General features: G+C 49.7%; 1 protein-coding gene across 2 annotated transcripts in view; it reads left to right on the forward strand.

Annotated features, from left to right (window-relative positions):
- The first annotated feature begins 224 nt into the window (after window positions 1-224).
- LOC147109028 (uncharacterized protein C14orf132) overlaps window positions 225-20,665 on the forward strand; it is a 134,179-nt gene continuing 113,738 nt past the window's right edge. For both annotated transcript variants that reach the window (XR_015080166.1, XM_086002593.1), the window contains exon 1: window positions 225-610. Coding sequence is in view for 1 of the 2 variants with exons in the window: in XM_086002593.1 (XP_085858719.1) it covers window positions 584-610 (27 nt within the window). In the remaining variant the exon portion in view is untranslated. The remainder of the gene's footprint in view (window positions 611-20,665) is intronic.

Consider the following 20,665-nt stretch of genomic DNA (forward strand, 5'->3'; position numbering starts at 1 on the left):
AAGCTTGTTGAGTTCTTGTCAGTGTCTGTACCTTAGCGAGCACAAAAAATCATCTCCAAAGACAATCAGCACAGAACTCCCTTTCGAACATAAAGAGTGGTTTCTGTGCCCTGGTTTAGGCCTTGTGTTGCCAAGGGAGTGTTGCCCTAGTAACTAAGTGACAAGACATATGACGGTATGAGAGAATGAAAACAGCACCACATGACTGCTGGATGGAATGTTCTCTCCCTCGCCAAGTCGAAGGATTATTTAGATTTTCATGTCCGCCGCGTAGCAGCTGCTTCAAGAGTTGCATCCAGCAGGTGTTGGCCGAGCTTCTCGATAAACAGCAACAAAATACCCCCACCCCCCCCCCCCCCACTCGACTGGTGCATTGCTACTGAGGGGGAGAACAGAGACTCAGAGCTGAGGAGAGTCAGTCACAAGGGTGTGTGTGTGTGTTTGTGTGAGAGAGAGAGAGAAAGAGAAGTGAGATGAGCTCGACGAGAGGTTCCTGCTGAAAAGGTGACGCCAGAGGACGAGATTTATCACAGCCCGTAACTGTCAACTTTTAGACAAGAGTGGATCTCTACAGGAGGGCAACATGGATCTCTCATTCATGGCTGCACAGGTACATCGGCCGAGAATTTAAGTTGCCGCGCGTGATAAAAAGATTACAGTGCTTTTTCCCTGCCTGTCTTTTTTAATTTAAAAAATGTCGAAAAATGGAAGGTTGTCGTAACGAAAAAAAAAAACTATTTATTTTCTTGTGAGAAAGACTAAAAGCAATTGATTTAATAAGCCAGACAGTTAATGGAATTCACAGCATGCCTTTCTTGCCAATGTGGTACCGAGGATTTCTCCTGCGCACTCACTGAGCTCCCAGGCTGAATATTAAAGACAGCTTTTGTATCCTTGCAGCATATTCTTTCAGTGATGCTGGGCACTGTAGAATATGAAGACCCCAGTCCGTTATCTTATGGGTTAATGCTAATGCAGTGGGAAGGGTTTGTGTTTGTGGGCACGCCTGAATTTTTCTATTTTCTTTCTCCATTCCTCCCACCCCCGACTCTCACAATGATTTTTCAGCAGCCCCTGGCTACGTACTTGTGTGCTGTTCTTCTTCAATTCTCTCCCTTCCTCCACCTCACCCCCCCCCCCCCCCGCACCCCGCCCCCACCAAACATCAGACTTTCTTCTGGTGCATTGACATCGCTGTGCATTGACTCCACACTTCCTGTCTTCCTCGCACTTCCTTTGAAGGTGTCGGGGGAGGACAGTGAGGGAGGGAACGGTCCATCCTTTACGGAATGCCTGGGATTGGGATCCTGTGGGCAAAGAGGAAGGGCGAGTCACGCTCCTGCCACTCCGTGCCCAGCAGGGGGAGTGCTGCCGCAGCGCGCAGTACGCCAGCGGCTGGCGTAGAATGAACTGTGAACGGCGAGGCTGCAGCAAAGGCCCCAGATGGTCAATGCACTGCCCGATGTGGTGCTGGTAAAGAAGGTCGGTCCTGGGTTTGATCTCCTGCCACTGCTGAGTTATTTGATGGTGACGGTGATGTTGACGATGATGGTGACGGTGACAGTGATGTTGACTGTGACAGTGACGGTGCTGGTGATGGTGATGTTGACAGTGATGGTGACGGTGATGTTGACTGTGACAGTGATGGTGACGGTGATGTTGACGGTGATGGTGACAGTGATGGTGACAGTGATGGTGACGGTGAAAGTGATGGTGACGGTGATGGTGACAGTGATGGTGATGGTGACAGTGATGGTGACAGTGATGGTGACGGTGATGGTGACTGATGGTGACAGTGATGGTGACGGTGATGGTGACGGAGATGGTGATGGTGAAGGTGATGGTGACAGTGATGGTGACAGTGATGGTGACGGTGATGGTGACTGTGATGGTGGCAGTGATAGTGATGGTGACAGTGATGGTGACAGTGATGGTGACAGTGATGGTGATGGTGACAGTGATGGTGACAGTGATGGTGACGGTGATGGTGACTGTGATGGTGGCAGTGATAGTGATGGTGACAGTGATGGTGACAGTGATGGTGACAGTGATGGTGATGGTGACTGTGATGGTGATGGTGATGGCGACGGTGGTGGTGATGGTGACGGTGATGGTGATGGTGACAATGATGGTGATGGTGACAGTGACAGTGATGGTGATGGTGAAGGTGACAGTGATGGTGACAGTGATGGTGATAGTGATGGTGACGGTGATGGTGACGGTGACGGTGACGGTGATGGTGACGGTGACAGTGATGGTGACAGTGATGGTGAGGGTGATGGTGACAGTGATGGTGACAGTGATGGTGAGGGTGATGGTGACAGCGATGGTGATGGTGACGGTGATGGTGATGGTGACAATGATGGTGATGGTGACAGTGACAGTGATGGTGATGGTGAAGGTGACAGTGATGGTGACAGTGATGGTGATAGTGATGGTGACGGTGATGGTGACGGTGATGGTGACGGTGATGGTGACGGTGATGATGACGGTGACAGTGATGGTGGCGGTGACAGTGATGGTGACCGTGACGGTGATGGTGATGGTGACAGTGATGGTGATGGTGGTGGTGACAGTGATGTTGATGGTGATGGAGATGGTGACAGTGATGGTGACGGTGATGGTGACAGTGCTGGTGATGGTGACTGTGATGGTGATGGTGATGGCGATGGTGGTGGTGGTGGTGACGGTGATGGTGACTGTGACTGTGACGGTGATGGTGATGGTGACGGTGATGGTGACGGTGACAGTGATGGTGACAGTGACAGTGATGGTGACAGTGATGTTGATGGTGACAGTGATGTTGATGGTGACAATGACAGTGATGGTGACCATGACGGTGATGGTGACAGTGATGGTGACAGTGATGGTTACAGTGATGGTGATGGTGGTGGTGACAGTGATGTTGATGGTGATGGAGATGGTGACAGTGATGGTGACGGTGATAGTGATGGTGACAGTGATGGTGACAGTGATGGTGACAGTGATGGTGATAGTGACGGTGACGGTGATGGCGATGGTGACGGTAATGTTGACTGTGACAGTAATGGTGACGGTGATAGTGTCGATGTTGGTGACAGTGATGGTGACAGTGATGTTGATAGTGATGGTGATGGTGACAGCGATGGTGATGGTGATAGTGACCTTGATGGTGACAGTGATGGTGAAGTGATGGTGACGGTGATGGTGATGGTGACGGTAATGTTGACTGTGACAGTGATGGTGATGGTGATGGTAACAGTGACAGTGATGGTGACAGTGATGGTGACAGTGATGGTGATGGTGATGGTGATGGTGATGGTGACGGTGATGGTGATGGTGACTGTGATGGTGACGGTGATGGTGACAGTGATGGTGACAGTGATGGTGACGGTGATGGTGACGGTGACAGTGATGGTGACGGTGATGGTGTCGGTGTTGGTGACGGTGATGGTGACAGTGATGTTGACAGTGATGGTGATGGTGATGGTGACAGCGATGGTGATGGTGATGGTGCTGGTGATGGTGATAGTGATGGTGACAGTGATGGTGACAGTGATGGTGACAGTGATGGTAATGGTGACAGTGATGGTGATGGTGACGGTGACAGTGACGGTGATGGCGATGGTGACGGTAATGTTGACTGTGACAGTGATGGTGACGGTGATGGTGATGGTAACGGTGACAGTGATAGTGACAGTGATGGTGATAGTGACGGTGATGGTGATGGTGGATGGTGACAGTGATGGTGACGGTAATGTTGACTGTGACATTGATGGTGACAGTGATGGTGACGGTGATGGTGATTTTGACAGTGATGGTGACAGTGGTGGTGACGGTGACAGTGGTGGTGACGGTGATGGTGATGGTGACAGTGATGCTGATGGTGACTGATGTAATAAAACTCACTACGCACTTGGTTTGAGTATAAAGCAAGGCTTTAATCAACTTGTTTCAGAACATGGAAATCTAGTTGTACTTCACTAGTTCCTGTCTTACAAAATGTCTCTGGGAAGCTGGGCCCACGCCCGAGTATTTATACTCCTTGGACGGCGCCACCAGCTGGCCGCCAATTTATTTCATGTGTAGTTTCTTGGTGATGATGAGATTTATAACAGTGACGGTGATGGTGACAGTGATGGTGACGGTGATGGTGACAGTGATGGTGATGGTGACAGTGATGGTGATGTTGACTGTGACAGTGATGGTGACGGTGATGGTGATAGTGACGGTGATGGTGACAGTGACTGTGATGGTGATGGTGATGGTGACGGTAACAGTGATGGTGATGGTGACGGTGATGGTGATGGTGACGGTGACTGTGATGGTGACGGTGATGGTGACAGTAACAGTGATGGTGACAGTGACTGTGATGGTGATGGTGATGGTGACGGTAACAGTGATAGTGATGGTGACAGTGATGCTGACGGTGACAATGATGGTGATGGTGACTGTGATGGTGACAGTGATGGTGATGGTAATCATGTTGGTGATGGTGACAGTGATGGTGATGGTGACAGTGATGGTGTCAGTGATGGTGACAGTGACATTGATGGTGACAGTGATGGTGATGGTGATGGTGATGGTGACAGTGATGTTGACAGTGATGGTGACAGTGATGCTGACGGTGATGGTGACAGTGACAGTGATGGTGATGGTGCTGTTGACAGTGATGGTGACGGTGATGGTGATGTTGACTGTGACAGTGATGGTGACGGTGACAGTGACGGTGATGGTGATGCTAATGGTGACGGTGATGGTGACGGTAATGTTGACTGTGACAGTGATGGTGACGGTGATGGTGACGGTGGTGTTGGTGATGGTGACAGTGATGGTGAGTAGGTCCAGTAACTGCTCCCTCGCCCCCTTCCCATCTGCACCAGTCTGCATTGCTGGAAGGTGCTTGGACTTCGGATGCGGAGGAGTTGGCTCCGGCTGTGGTGCCCCTCTCCCCTCCCACATAATCCGTTCACTGTTGGGACTGGTATGTGAGAGTGGGGGACCAGAGGTACCGGGGGTGGGAGGCACCTGTAGAATAACCCCCAGACAGCTGGTACCTGCACAGGGAAGAGAAGGTTAAAAGGGTAGAAAGCAGGAATGAGGGAAATCAAGAACAACACTGCGCCCTGTTAATCTACTATTGTACCTTTGCCTCCTGCATTGTTCTCTGGAAAGAGTAGCAATCAAGCAACCTGACGCCCTTCATTACTGAATTGCAATTCTCACTAATGTGATGAAGTTACCATGATCAGCTGGTAATTTGTTACTTCCCTATTATCGGAACATTCTGGGGCAAATTAGGCTGTGAATCAAACAGTCCTCTGACCCTTCACCTTGCTGCTTGAGGGAACAGGCCCCAACCTCAGGCCGGTTGCTGTGGTGACTGTAGGTCGAGCGGGGAAAGTTCAACCATGTCCCCATGGAGGCTGGGAACAGAATCGTCCAGCTGCATGGATGGAGAATGTTGTCTCGCTCCAGGTTCCTGCTGTTCACACCCGCAGCCATTGGCTTCTCAATGAGGTTGTGCTTCTGTGGGTGGGATGGCGGGAGGGGCCTGTCCAGTATCTCACCCAACCCGTGCGAGCCTGGAGACTGAGGGGGATGAAATTCAATTTGGGAGGTAGTGCAATACGGGTGATAGCGAATTGTTAGGGTCGCCAACTCTGATTGGACAAGTTCCTGGAGGTTTCATCACATGACCTCTGACCGTCCCGCCACCCCCTCCCCTCCCCGCGCTCCCGCCATTGGTTGCCCAACACGCCCATCCTCGCAGTGCCCCGCCATCACACGCCCGTTGGAAAGCCAACAGACTCTTTGTTACCTGATTGTATAAATCTTGACTGTCAATCAAAGGTCCTTCCCCTCCCCATCTCCGATATTTTTTATAACTAATACAACAACAATAACCTGTATTTATATAGCACCTTTAACGTAGTAAAACACCCCAAGGCACTTCACAGGAGTGCTATAAGACAAAAAATTTGACACATAAGGGGAAATTAGGGCAGGTGACCAAAAGCTTGGTCAAAGAGGTAGGTTTTATGAAACGTCTTAAAGGAGGAAAGAATGATAGCAAGGCGGAGAGGTTTAGGGAGGGAATTCCAGAGCTTAGGGCCCAGGCAACAGAAGGCACGGCCACCAATAGTGGAGCGATTGAAATCGGGGATTCTCAAGAGGGCAGAGTTAGAGGATTTAATTAATTACATAGAATGGGAGATCAGGTGATGTGTTGCTGCTGCAATATGTGGGAGCTGGTGGACACCATTGATGCTCACGGTGATCACATTTGCAGTAAGTGTTGGCTGCTCGAGGAATTCCGGCTCCGTGTTGAAGAGCTGGAGTCCGAGCTTCAAACACTGAGACACATCAGGGAGGGGGAGAGATACCTGGACTCTGTGTATCATGAGGTATTCACACCAATTAGATTAATTAATTCAGATGTAGTCCGTGGCCAGGGTCAGGATGGTGTGACTAGAAGTGAGGCAGGTACGGGGGTCCAGGAGGTAGCGTTGGAGGAGCTGCAGCCCTTGCACTTGTCCAACAGGTTCGAGGCTCTTACTCCCTGTGAGGATGGGAACAGGGACTGCGGGGAGGATGAGCAACCTGGCCACAGCACCGTGGAGCGGGGGGCCATTCAAGTGGGGGGAGTTAAAAGAAATGTTGTAGTGGCAGAGGATAGTATCATTAGGGGGATAGATAGAGTTCTCTGCAGCTGAGAGCGAGAGTCCCGAAGACTGTGTTGCCTGCCCGGTGCCAGGGTTAAGGACATGTCCTCTGGACTGGAGAGAAACTTGGAGTGGGAGGGGGAGGATCCAGTTGTCGTGGTCCATGTTGGTACCAACGACATAGATAGGACAAGGAAGGAGGTTCTGCTGAGGGAGTTTGAGCAGCTAGGGGCCAAATTAAAAAGCAGAACCACAAGGGTAATAATCTCTGGATTATTACCTGAGCCACAAGCGAATTTGGCTAGGACAAATAAAATTAGAGAGTTAAATGCATGGCTCAAAGACTGGTGTGGGAGAAATGGGTTTTGCTTCCTGGGACACTGGCACCAGTACTGGGGCAGGAGGGAGCTGTTCTGTTGGGACGGGCTTCACTTGGCCAGTGCTGGGACTAGAGTCCTGGCGGATCATATAACTAGGGCTGTAGAGAGGACTTTAAACTAACTAGTGGGGGGGAGGTTCCTAGAGAGCAAATAATAAAAATGACAACAGAGAAGGTCATAGACTTAGGTAGCAGTGGGGAAATTAAAGGAAGGGGCAGAAGGTATGGAGTAAAAGGTAAAGTAATAAAAAGGGCAAAAGCAGGAACTAAGTGTCACAAAACATCTTTGAAAGTTCTCTATCTGAATGCACGTAGCATTCGTAACAAAATAGACGAGTTAATGGCACAAATAACTACATATGGGTATGATCTTGTGGCCATTACAGAAACATGGCTGCAGGGTGACAATGCCTGGGAATTAAACATACCAGGTTATTTAACGATCAGGAAGGACAGGCAGGAAGGAAGGGGAGGTGGGGTGGCTATGTTAATAAAGGAAGGAATCACTGTAATACAGAGAAATGATATTGGGTCAAAAGATCAGGATAATGAAACAGTTTGGGTGGAGGTAAGGAATAATAAGGGGAAAAAAACACTAGTGGGCGTAGTCTATAGGCCTCCGAACAGTGGCAACTCTGTTGGACGGAGTATCAATCAGGAAATAGTTGAGGCTTGTAATAAGGGAACATCTATAATTATGGGGGATTTTAACGATCATATTAATTGGACAAATCAAATTGAGCAGGGCTGCCTTGAGGATGAGTTCATTGAGTGTATTAGGGATGGGTTTCTTGAGCAGTATGTAACTGAACCAACCAGGGGGCAAGCAACCTTAGATCTGGTCCTGTGTAACGAGACAGGATTAATTAAAAATGTCCTAGTAAAGGATCCCCTTGGAATGAGTGACCATAACATGGTTGAATTCCATATTCAATTAGAGAGTGAGAAGGTTGGATCTCAAACAAGCGTGCTAAGCTTGAATAAAGGAAACTATGAAGGTATGAGAGCGGAATTGAGTAGAGTGGATTGGGAAAATAGATTAAAGGGTAAGACGATACATGATCAGTGGTGTACATTTAAGGAGTTATTTTACAACTTCCAAAAAATATATATTCCACTGAGAAGAAAAGGGTGTAAAAGAAAAGACAGCCATCCGTGGCTAAGTAAAGAAATTAAGGATAGTATTCGACTAAAAACAAGGGCATATAAGGTAGCCAAATCTAGTGGGAGGATAGAGGATTGGGAAAGCTTTAAAAGACAGCAAAAAATAACAAAAAGATTGACAAAGAAAGGGAAGATAGATTATGAAAGTAAATTAGCAAAAAATATAAAAACAGATAGTAAGAGTTTTTATAGTTATATAAAAAGAAAAAGGGTGGCTAAAGTAAATGTTGGTCCCTTAGAGGATGAGACCGGGAAATTAATGGTGGGAAATATGGAGATGGCAAAAACACTGAATGAATATTTTATATCAGTCTTTACAGTAGAAGACACTAAGAATATCCCAACACTGGACAAACAGGGGGCTAAAGGGGGGGAGGAGCTAAACACGATCAAAATCACTAAGGAAGTGGTACTCGGTAAAATAATGGGACTCAAGGTGGATAAAACACCTGGACCTGATGGCTTACATCCTAGGGTCTTGAGGGAAGTGACGGTAGGGATTGTGGATGCATTGGTAATAATTTTCCAAAACTCCCTGGACTCGGCAAAGGTCCCGGCAGACTGGAAAACTGCTAATGTAACACCCTTATTTAAAAAGGGCAGTAGACAGAAGGCTGGAAACTATAGACCGGTTAGCCTAACATCTGTGGTAGGTAAAATTTTGGAGTCCATTATTAAGGAGACAGTAACAGGACATTTGGATAATCATAATTTAATAGGACAAAGTCAGCATGGTTTTATGAAGGGGAAGTCATGTTTGACAAATTTGCTGGAGTTCTTTGAGGAAGTAACATATAGGGTGGATAAAGGGGAACCAGTGGACGTAGTGTATTTAGACTTCCAAAAGGCATTTGACAAGGTGCCACACAAAAGATTATTGCTTAAGATAAAAAATCACGGGATTGGGGGTAATATTCTGGCATGGATAGAGGATTGGCCATCTAACAGAAGGCAGAGAGTTGGGATAAATGGTTCATTCTCAGACTTGCAATCAGTAACTAGTGGTGTTCCGCAGGGGTCAGTGCTGGATCCCCAACTCTTTACAATCTATATTAACAATTTGGAGGAGGGGACCATGTGTAACATATCAAAGTTTGCAGATGATACTAAGATGGGAGGGAAAGTAGTGAGTGAGGAGGACATAAAAAACCTGCAAGGGGACATAGACAGGCTAAGTAAGTGGGCAGAGATTTGGCAGATGGAATACAATACTGGAAAGTGTGAGGTTATGCACTTTGGCAGGAAAAATCATAGAGCAAGTTATTATCTTAATGGCAAGAAACTGGAAAGTACTGAAGTACAAAGGGATCTGGGGGTCCTGGTGCACGAAACTCAAAAGGTTAGTATGCAGGTACAGCAAGTGATTAAGAAGGCCAATGGAATGTTGGCTTTCATTGCTAGGGGGATAGAATATAAAAATAGGGAGGTATTGCTTCAGTTGTACAAGGTATTGGTGAGACCGCACCTGGAATACTGCGTACAGTTTTGGTGTCCATACTTAAGAATGGACATACTTGCTCTCGAGCCAGTACAATGAAGGTTCACTCGGTTAATCCCGGGGATGAGGGGATGGACATATGAGGAGAGGTTGAGTAGATTGGGACTCTACTCATTGGAGTTCAGAAGAATGAGAGGCGACCTTATTGAAACATATAAGATTGTGAAGGGGTTGGATCGGGTGGATGCGGGGAAGATGTTCCCGATGATGGGTGAAACTAGAACTAGGGGGCATAGTCTTAGAATAAGGGGCTGCTCTTTCAAAACTGAGATGAGGAGGAACTACTTCACTCAGAGGGTGGTAGATCCATTGAATATGCTGCCCCAAAAAGCTGTAGAAGCTACATCATTACATAAATTTAAAACAGAAATAGACAGTTTCCTAGAAGTAAAGGGAATTAAGGGTTACGGGGAGCGGGCAGGAATTTGGACATGAGTCTACGTTCGGATCGGTCATGGCCCTGTGGGTAGCGGAGCGGGCCCAGGGGCTGTGTAGCCTGATCCTGCTCCTATTTCGTGTGTCTAATTCTGTTAGATTCAGGAGATGGTTCTGTGATAGTGGATTGGCGGTTAGGATCAGATCAGCCATGATCTTATAGAATGGCAGAGCAGGCTCGAGGGGCCGATTGGCCTACTCCTGCTCCTATTTCTTATGTTCTTATGTTCTTATGTTAGAGCAGATATCTCAGGGGGGTTGTGGGGCTGGAGGAGGTTACAGAGATAGGGAGGGGCGAGGCCAAGGAGGGATTTGAAAAAAAGGATGAGAATTCTGAAATCGAGGTGTTGCTTAACCGTGTGCCAATGTAGGTCAGCGAGCACAGCGGTGATGGGTGAACGGGACTTGATGCGAGCTAGGACACAGGCAGCAGTGTTTTGGATGACCACAAATTTACGTAGGGCGGAATATGGGGGGCCAGCCAGGAGTGCGTTGGAATAGTCAAGTCTGGAGGTAACAAAGGTATGGATGAGGGTTTCAGCAGCGGATGAGCGGAGGCAAGGGCAGAGACAGGTGATGTTATGGAGGTGGATATAGGCGGTCTTAGTGATGGCGAGGATATGTGGTCGGAAGCTCATTTCAAGGTCGAATAATAAACAAAAGTGTTCAAAGAACATGAAGCAACACACATGTTATATTTTGTAATGTCCTCTATGACTTTCCTCTTGGGGTTTTTACTGGCGGCAGTGTCCCGGAGATTAATCTTTGATTCCTGGAGGCTCCTGGGCAATCCCTAACCCTGGCGCTGTTTCCAGCAGCAAGGGCCCTTTTTAATGCTGTGCTCTCAATAACCCAGGAGAGCAGGAGCCAAATGCAAAGCCTCCTCCCCACTTGCCTGACTCGCCCATCCCTCACTCACAGGAGTCGGTCCACGTTTGCCCATCCCCTGGGTCGGGAGGTGGGGGGGGGCGACAGCAGCACAGTGCTGGAGTGCAGGCTGGAATTTGACTCGCGACCTCATTGTTTTAGGTGCAGCCTACTTGTGCTGGAGGCGGAGGCGGAGGCGGAGGGTGGAGGGGGTTGGAGGCTCCTGGATCTGATGCCCTCCCTGGAGATGTCACCAGAAATGGGGAATGGCGGATCGGGGGGGGGAGGGGTCCTTGTAGGCATTCCCGTCACTTCCACCAGCGCTGGTACCTGATACTCCTTGAGCGATGCAGGCAGGAGTAACAGAGATCCCCGGGGCCAACCAGTGAGTGAAAGAGGCCCTTCGGCCCATCGTGTCTGCGCCGGCAATCAAGCCCTGTCTGTTCTAATCGCATTTTCCAGCACTTGGTCCGTAGCCTTGTATGCTATGAAACATAGAAACATAGAAGATAGGAGCAGGAGTAGGCCATTCGGCCCCTCGAGCCTGCTCCGCCATTCAATGCGATCATGGCTGACCATCCAAATTCAGTACCTGGTCCCTGCTTTCTCCCCATATCCCTTGATCCCTTTAGCTTTAAGAAATATATCCAACTCCTTCTTGAATATATTTAATGAATTGGCCTCAACTGCCTTCTGTGGTAGAGAATTCCACAGGTCACTCTCTGGGTGAAGAAATTCCTCCTCATCTCTGTCCTAAATGGCTTACCCCTTATCCTTAGACTGTGACCCCTGGTTCTGGACTCCCCGACCATCGGGAGCATCCTTCCTGCATCTAGTCTGTCCAGTCCTGTTAGAATTTTATAAGTTTCAATGAGATTCAAGCTCTCATCTAAATGCTTCTTGAATATTGTGAGGGTTCCTGCCTCTACCAGCCTTTCAGGCAGTGAGTTCCAGATTCCAACCACCAAAGTGAAAAAGTTTTTCCTCAAATCCCCTCTAAACCTCCTGCCCCTTATCTTGAAACTATGCCCCCTGGTTATTGATCCCTCTACTAAGGGGAAAAGTTCCTCTCTATCTACCCTATCTATGCCCCTCATCATTTTGTACACCTCAATCAGGTCCCCCCTCAGCCATCTGCTTATTGCATAAAAAGTTTCCCCTCATCTCGCCTCTGGCTCTTTAGCCAATCACCTTAAATCTGTGCCCTCTGGTTAGCGTCCCTTCAGCCATTGGAAACAGTTTCTCTATTTATTCTATCGACATGATTTTGAACACTTCTATCAAATCTCAGCCTTTTCTGCTTTAAGGAGAACAACCCCAGCTTCTCCAGTCTATCCACCTAACTAAGCCCTCATCCCTGGAACCATTCTAGTAAATCTCTTCTGTACCCCTCTCCAAAACCTTCATATCCTTCCTAAAGTGTGGTGCCCAGATTTTGGACACAATACTCCAGCTGGGGACAAACTCGTGTTTTATATAAAACTCATTTTATGGCTTTATTAACCTGCGTCGCTATTTTTAGTGATTTGTGTATTTGCACCCACTTTGCTCCTCTATCTCATTTAGACATACGAACCCATGAATTAGGAGCAGGAGTAGGCCACTCGGCCCCTCGAACCTGCTCCGCCATTCAATAAGATCATGGCTGATCCGATTACTCCACGTTCCCGCCTACCCCCGATAACCTTTCACCCCCTTGCTTCCCAAGAATCTATCTACCTCTGCCTTGAAAATATTCAAAGTCTCTGCTTCCACCGCCCTCTGAGGAAGAGAGTTCCAAAGGCTCGCGGCCCTCTGTGAGAAAAAAAATTCCCCTCATCTCTTATTTTCCAAGGAGTATGTAGCCTCCTTATTCTTCCTACCAAAACGCACCAAGTTCAAGTGCAGCTCCAGGCCCCACCAGGTCACCTGGGGCCTCCCCAGCCCCAGGTTTCCCTGTCCCCTTCCCTGACCGTGATCACCTCCAGACGGTACGCCTTCCTCTACACTCACCTCAGAGACGGGGACTATTCCCTCTGTTGCCCCCCTCCCCCCGCAGTGGCGGAATCCTGCTGGGCTAAATCTCACTCGGGCCTGCTGGCCTCCTTATCATTTGAGCCAGGTATCTATGCTGCAGTACGGTACTGAGGCCTGGGCGGTAAAAAGGCCCGGGCTTCATACCAAAACCGTCAAGGCGCCTGGATCTCCCCCCCACACTGCCTTCCCTCGTGTTAAAATTGGGGCTTATCATTCTGAACTCTATTAAAATGTCTCAAACGCCAAATGAAATTCTTAAATATAGCAATATATAGGGCTGGATTTTCCAAGCCCCGAGGAGGCGGGCATGGAGGTGGGACAGCACGTAAAATCAGAGAAAGTGGGGGCGGATGGCAAACCCGCCCCCATCCCGCCTCCGTGCCCTTTTGCCGGGAGGCGGGAAGATTCGGGCCCCGTCTGTTATGTTCATTAATAAATAGACATTCTTATTATGAACACAGCTAGCTTTTGCTAGTTACTTTATTGAGCACATGTGGACTAGGTACAGTGTCTGTAGAGGCTTCCATCTTGACTGCTGCCTTGTGGGTAGCCTAGTGCCTCATGGGTAATGTAGTCTTAATATCATACAGCTGGGTAGTGTAGTCTTATACATACAGCTATATACAGCTCTACACAGCTCTACGGCTCCACCTAGTGTCCACTATAGAATGACATGTTATTGATCATTACACTGTCCAGTTTCGGGTCCCATCTCCTGGAGGCGGGAAAGGCTTTTAATCCTTTTAACTGCCTGTTAACAGGTAGTTAACAGGCAGAAAAAGGGATGAGTGCCATTTTACCTTCACAGCTGAAGGTAAAAGCTAAAGCTGAAGCCATGGATTGGAGGGTAGCTAATGTTACCCCACTATTCAAAAAAGGTGGTCGAGAAAAAGCGGGGAATTATAGACCGGTAAGCCTGACATCGGTAGTGGGGAAAATGCTAGAATCTATTGTAAAAGATGTAATACCAGAGCACTTGGTAAGCAGTGACAGGATCGGACAAAGTCAACATGGATTTACAAAAGGTAAATCATGCTTGACTAATCTACTGGAATTTTTTGAGGATGTAACTGGTAAAATAGATAAGGGAGAACCAGTGGATGTGGTGTATTTGGACGTTCAGCAGGCTTTCGATAAGGTCCCACACAAGAGATTAGCGTGCAAAATTAAGACACATGGGATTGGGGGCAAGGTATTGACTTGGATAGAGAACTGGTTGGCGGACAGAAAGCAAAGAGTTGGAATAAACGGGTCATTTTCCGAGTGGCAGGCAGTGACTAGTGGGGTACCGCAAGGATCGGTCCTAGGACCCCAGCTGTTCACAATATATATTAATGATCTGGACGAGGGAATTGGATGTAATATCTCCAAATTTGCAGACAACACAAAGCTGGATGGGAGGGTAAGCTGTGAGGAGGATGTCGTGAAACTCCAGTACGATTTGGACAGATTGGGTGATTGGGCAGAAACATGGCAAATGCACTATAATGTGGATAAATGTGAGGTTATCCACTTTGGTGGCAAAAACAGGAAGGCAGATTATTATTTGAATGGCAATAGATTGGGAGAAGGGGAAGTGCAAAGAGACCTGGGTGTTCTTGTGCACCAGTCGCTGAAGGTAAGCATGCAGGTGCAGCAGGCGGTTAAGAAGGCAAATGGTATGTTGGCCTTCGTAGCAAGAGGGTTCGAGTACAGGAACAAGGATGTCTTGCTACAGTTGTACAGGGCCTTGGTGAGACCGCACCTTGAGTATTGTGTGCAGTTTTGGTCGCCTTACCTGAGGAAGGACGTTCTTGTCATGGAAGGAGTGCAGCGAAGATTCACCAGGCTGATACCTGGGATGGCAGGAATAACGTATGAGGAGAGATTGTGTCGATTGGGCTTATACTCACTGGAGTTTAGAAGATTGAGAGGGGATCTCATCGAAACTTATAAAATTCTGTCAGGCCTGGACAGACGAGATGCAGGAAGGATGTTTATGATGGCCGGGGAGTCCAGAACCAGGGGTCATAGTCTAAGGATAAGGGGTAAGCCATTTAGGACTGAAATGAGGAGGAATTTCTTCACCCAGAGAGTGGTGAACCTGTGGAATTCTCTGCCACAGAGGGCGGTGGAGGCCAGTTCATTAAATATATTCAAAAAAGAGTTGGATATACTTCTTAAGGCTAAAGGGATCAAGGGATATGGGGAGAAGGCAGGGACAGGGTACTGAATTTGGATGATCAGCCATGATCTCATTGAATGGCGGAGCAGGCTCGAGGGGCCGAATGGCCTACTCCTGCTCCTATCTTCAATGTTTCTATGAAGGCTTCCCGACCTCGGAGAACCCCGCCGGGTTGGAGGAGACGTGGAGGAGGCCTGCGGCGGTTGAAGGCACCTGGAAGTCAGGTGTAGAGGTGAGTGATGGGTGCAAGTGTGGAGTGGTAAGTATGCAAGGTGAGTGATAATTGAAAAAAAGTGTTCACTTACCTTTTTTTTTACTTCTGTAGCCTTTAGCCGTGCTGGATCGGGAGAGCGGACATCCACCTTGTCAATTTCAGGTAATGGCTGATGGACCCTCCAATCCATCAGACATCTGAAATTTACTTTTTAACAATGTTTTTTCAGCCCTCACCACAAAAACGAATCAAACTCAAGAGAAGGTCAGTGTTTGACAGCTTCACAGAGCTTCACAGAGCTGTCAAACGCTGTCATTTCTTCTTTCAAGAAGTCTTGACAGATAGCACGTCTGACGTTGACGTGATCTGTCAGTGACTTTCTCCCTAATTGGCCTGCTGAGCTCGCAGGGCGGGCTTAACAAGCTCAATCAGGGGAAAATCCCTCTGAATGGTCAGGCGAGGATGGAGGCGGGACATTGACACGACAAGCAGCAGTCCCACCTCCAACTGGCCTCCATTGACAAAATCCAGCCCATAATATCCATTATAATATAATGTCCTGGAATTTCCAGGAATTGAACATTAAATCTCCTGGCCTCTGCCACGAGCAATACTCGGGAGGCAAACTCATTGGGGCATTAAAAAATATCGTGTGCCTTTTTTTCATTTTCTTTGACCACATTTTATTTATATTAAATATAAAAATATTGGACATAAGGAAAAAAAGGCTGAGGTGGGAGGTCATGTGATGAAAGCTCCAGGAGCTAAACCTGAAACATTCACTCCCTCCACCACTGGCGCACCGTGGCTGCAGTGTGTACCATCTACAAGATGCACTGCAGCAACTCGCCAAGGCTTCTTCGGCAGAATCTCCCAAAGCCGCAACCTCTTCCACCTAGAAGGACAAGGGCAGCAGGCGCATGGGAACACCACCACCTCCAAGTTCCCCTCCAAGTCACACACAATCCTGACTTAGAAATATATCGCTGAACCTTCATCGTCGCTGGGTCAAAATCCTGGAACTCCCTCCCTAACAGCACTGTGGGTGCACCTTCACCACACGGACTGCAGCGGTTCAAGAAGGCGGCTCACCACCACCTTCTCAAGGGGCAACTAGGGAATGGGCAATAAATGCCGGCATTGCCAGCGACGCCCACATCCCGTGAATGAATAAAAAAAAATTCCCCACCAGAGTTGGCAACCCAACCCCAAGAAGTCTCCTGAAAATCTACCACTTTGGATGTGCCTTTTGTCACCTTCAATAGTTTCCCTCCAGTTCCTGTGAGGATTTGACTCCTTCCCCCGCTGTGAAGCAACAACAACAACAACTTGCATTTATATAGCACCTTTAACGTAGTCATACGTCCCAAGGAGCTTCACAGGTGTATTATAAAACAAAAATTTGATACTCAATCACATTAGGAGACATTAGGACAGGTGACCAAAAGCTTGCTCAAAGAAGTGGGGGAAAGAAAGGTGGAGAGGCGGAGAGGTTTAGGGAGGGAATTCCAGAGCTTAGGGCTTTGGCAGCTGAAGGCACGGCCGCCAATGGTGGAGCGATTAAATTCGGGGATACGCATAGGGGCCAGCACAGAGATCTTGGAGAGCTGTAGGTTGCAGAGATAGGGAGGGGAGAGGACATGGAGGGCTTTGATAACAAGGATGGAAAATTTTGAAATCGAGGCATTGCCAGACCGGGAAGCCAATGTAGGTCAGTGAGCACAGGGGTGATGGGTGAACGGGACTGGGTGCGAGTTAGGACACGGGGCAGTGAGCACAGGGGGTGATGGGTGAACGGGACTGGGTGCGAGTTAGGACACGGGGCAGTGAGCACAGGGGGTGATGGGTGAACGGGACTGGGTGTGAGTTAGGACACGGGGCAGTGAGCACAGTGGGTGATGGGTGAACGGGACTGGGTGTGAGTTAGGACACGGGGCAGTGAGCACAGGGGGTGATGGGTGAACGGGACTGGGTGTGAGTTAGGACACGGGGCAGTGAGCACAGGGGGTGATGGGCGAACGGGACTTGGTGCCAGTTAGGACACGGGGCAGTGAGCACAGGGGGTGATGGGTGAACGGGACTTGGTGCCAGTTAGGACACGAGGCAGTGAGCACAGGGGGTGATGGGTGAACGGGACTGGGTGTGAGTTAGGACACGGTGCAGTGAGCACAGGGAGTGATGGGTGAACGGGACTTGGTGTGAGTTAGGACATGGGGCAGTGAGCACAGGGGGTGATGGGTGAACGGGACTGGGTGTGAGTTAGGACACGGGGCAGTGAGCACAGGGGGTGAGGGGTGAACGGGACTGGGTGTTAGTTAGGACACGGGGCAGTGAGCACAGGGGGTGATGGGTGAACGGGACAGCGTGTGAGTTAGGACACGGGGCAGTGAGCACAGGGGGCGATGGGTGAAAGGGACTGGGTGTGAGTTAGGACACGGGGCAGTGAGCACAGGGGGTGATGGGTGAACGGGACTGGGTGTGAGTTAGGACACGGGGCAGTGAGCACAGGGGGTGATGGGTGAACGGGACTGGGTGTGAGTTACGACACGGGGCAGTGAGCACAGGGGGTGATGGGTGAACGGGACTGGGTGTGAGTTAGGACACGGGGCAGTGAGCACAGGGGGTGATGGGTGAACGGGACTGGGTGTGAGTTAGGACACGGGGCAGTGAGCACAGGAGGTGATGGGTGAACGGGACTGGGTGTGAGTTAGGACACGGGGCAGTGAGCACAGGGGGTGATGGGTGAACGGGACTGGGTGCGAGTTAGGACACGGGGCAGTGAGCACAGGGGGTGATGGGTGAACGGGACTGGGTGTGAGTTAGGACACGGGGCAGTGAGCACAGGGGGTGATGGGTGAACGGGACTGGGTGTGAGTTAGGACATGGGGCAGTGAGCACAGGGGGCGATGGGTGAACGGGACTGGGTGTGAGTTAGGACACGGGGCAGTGAGCACAGGGGGCGATGGGTGAACGGGACTGGGTGTGAGTTAGGACACGGGGCAGTGAGCACAGGGGGTGATGGGTGAACGGGACTGGGTGCGAGTTAGGACACGGGGCAGTGAGCACAGGGGGTGATGGGTGAACGGGACTGGGTGCGAGTTAGGACACGGGGCAGTGAGCACAGGGGGTGATGGGTGAACGGGACTGGGTGTGAGTTAGGACACGGGGCAGTGAGCACAGGGGGTGATGGGTGAACGGGACTCGGTGTGAGTTAGGACACGGGGCAGTGAGCACATGGGGTGATGGGTGAACGGGACTGGGTGCGAGTTAGGACACGGGGCAGTGAGCACAGGGGGTGATGGGTGAACGGGACTGGGTGCGAGTTAGGACACGGGGCAGTGAGCACAGGGGGTGATGGGGAACGGGACTGGGTGTGAGTTAGGACACGGGGCAGTGAGCACAGGGGGTGATGGGTGAACGGGACTGGGTGTGAGTTAGGACACGGGGCAGTGAGCACAGCGGGTGATGGGTGAACGGGACTGGGTGTGAGTTAGGACACGGGGCAGTGAGCACAGGGGGTGATGGGTGAACGGGACTTGGTGCGAGTTAGGACACGGGGCAGTGAGCACAGGGGGTGATGGGTGAACGGGACTGGGTGTGAGTTAGGACACGGGGCAGTGAGCACAGGGGGTGATGGGTGAACGGCACTGGGTGTGAGTTAGGAAATGGGGCAGTGAGCACAGGGGGTGATGGGTGAACGGGACTGGGTGCGAGTTAGGACACGGGGCAGTGAGCACAGGGGGTGATGGGTGAACGGGACTGGGTGTGAGTTAGGACACGGGGCAGTGAGCACAGCGGGTGATGGGTGAACGGGACTGGGTGCGAGTTCGGACACGGGGCAGTGAGCACAGGGGGTGATGGGTGAACGGGACTTGGTGCGAGTTAGGACACGGGGCAGTGAGCACAGGGGGTGATGGGTGAACGGGACTGGGTGCGAGTTAGGACACGGGGCAGTGAGCACAGGGGGTGATGGGTGAACGGGACTGTGTGTGAGTTAGGACACGGGTCAGTGAGCACAGGGGGTAATGGGTGAACGGGACTGGGTGTGAGTTAGGACGCGGGGCAGTGAGCACAGGGGGTGATGGGTGAACGGGACTGGGTGTGAGTTAGAACACGGGGCAGTGAGCACAGGGGGTGATGGGTGAACGGGACTGGGTGTGAGTTAGGACACGGGGCAGTGAGCACAGGGTGTGATGGGTGAACGGGACTCGGTGTGAGTTAGGACACGGGCAGCCAAGATTTGGATGAGCTCAAGTTTCTGGAGGGTGGTAGATGAGAGGCTGGCCAGGAGTGCGTTGGAATAGTCGAGTCTGGAGTTAACAAAGGCGTGGATGAGGGTTACAGCAGCGGATGAGCTGAGGCAGAGCGAACACCTTGAGTTGTTTGGCTACATGAAAAGACAATCATTATTTACTTTGCTCTCAGCCAATACCCTGTGATGCTGAAACAAACACTAATATTCCAGTAATAAATCTACTCAAACATCAGTGATAGTTTTATCACTGGGAGATTAGCTGCTAAATGACACACCTAAAAAACAATCTATAATTAATGTAATAAAGTGTTATGTCTGCACGCACTTCTTGTCAGTCCGTTCCATTATAAATTCCTGCATTCCCCTTTATAATGGGACTGCCTATGTAAACTGGTCACGCTGTAATTGAACTCTTCCCTCAGTAGAGGCACTACAGCACCACCACTGGCAGGAGGATGTAATTACAGCGCCACGAGTCACATGCGGAGTTACCTGGTACAGGTAAAGGGATTGAAGTCGATGCGGTGTATATGCATTTTCAGAAGACATCCGCTAAAGTGTCTTACAAGAGGCTTGTTAGAAAAATTCAGGTATGTGGCATAAGATGAAATGTAGCAGGATGGATAGAGAATTGGTTGATGGATAGGAAGCAAGGAATTAAAGTACTCATACAAAAGCAAAATACTGCAGATGCTGGACATCTGAAATAAAAACAGAAAATGCTGGAAATACTCAGCAGGTCAGGCAGCACCTGTGGAGAGAGAAACAGAGTTAACGTTTCCGGTCGATGACCCTTCGTCAGGACTGGAAAAAGCTGGAGATGGAACAGGTTTTTAAGCAGGTGTGGGGGCAGGGAAAGGGGGGAGGGGAGGAAAGAACCAAAGGGAAGGTCTGTGATAGGCTGGAAGGCAGGAGAGATTGAGAGACAAAAGGGAGGATGGTGCGAGGCAAAAGGAGATGGTAATGGGACAAGTTAAGAAACTAAAGATGGCTCTAGATGAAGTGTAAGTGGCACTGGCAGAATGAGAG

Source organism: Somniosus microcephalus, chromosome 12 (genome assembly GCF_052327205.1).
Source record: "Somniosus microcephalus isolate GS21.2 chromosome 12, FLI_Smic_1.0, whole genome shotgun sequence".
Lineage (NCBI taxonomy): Eukaryota > Metazoa > Chordata > Chondrichthyes > Squaliformes > Somniosidae > Somniosus > Somniosus microcephalus.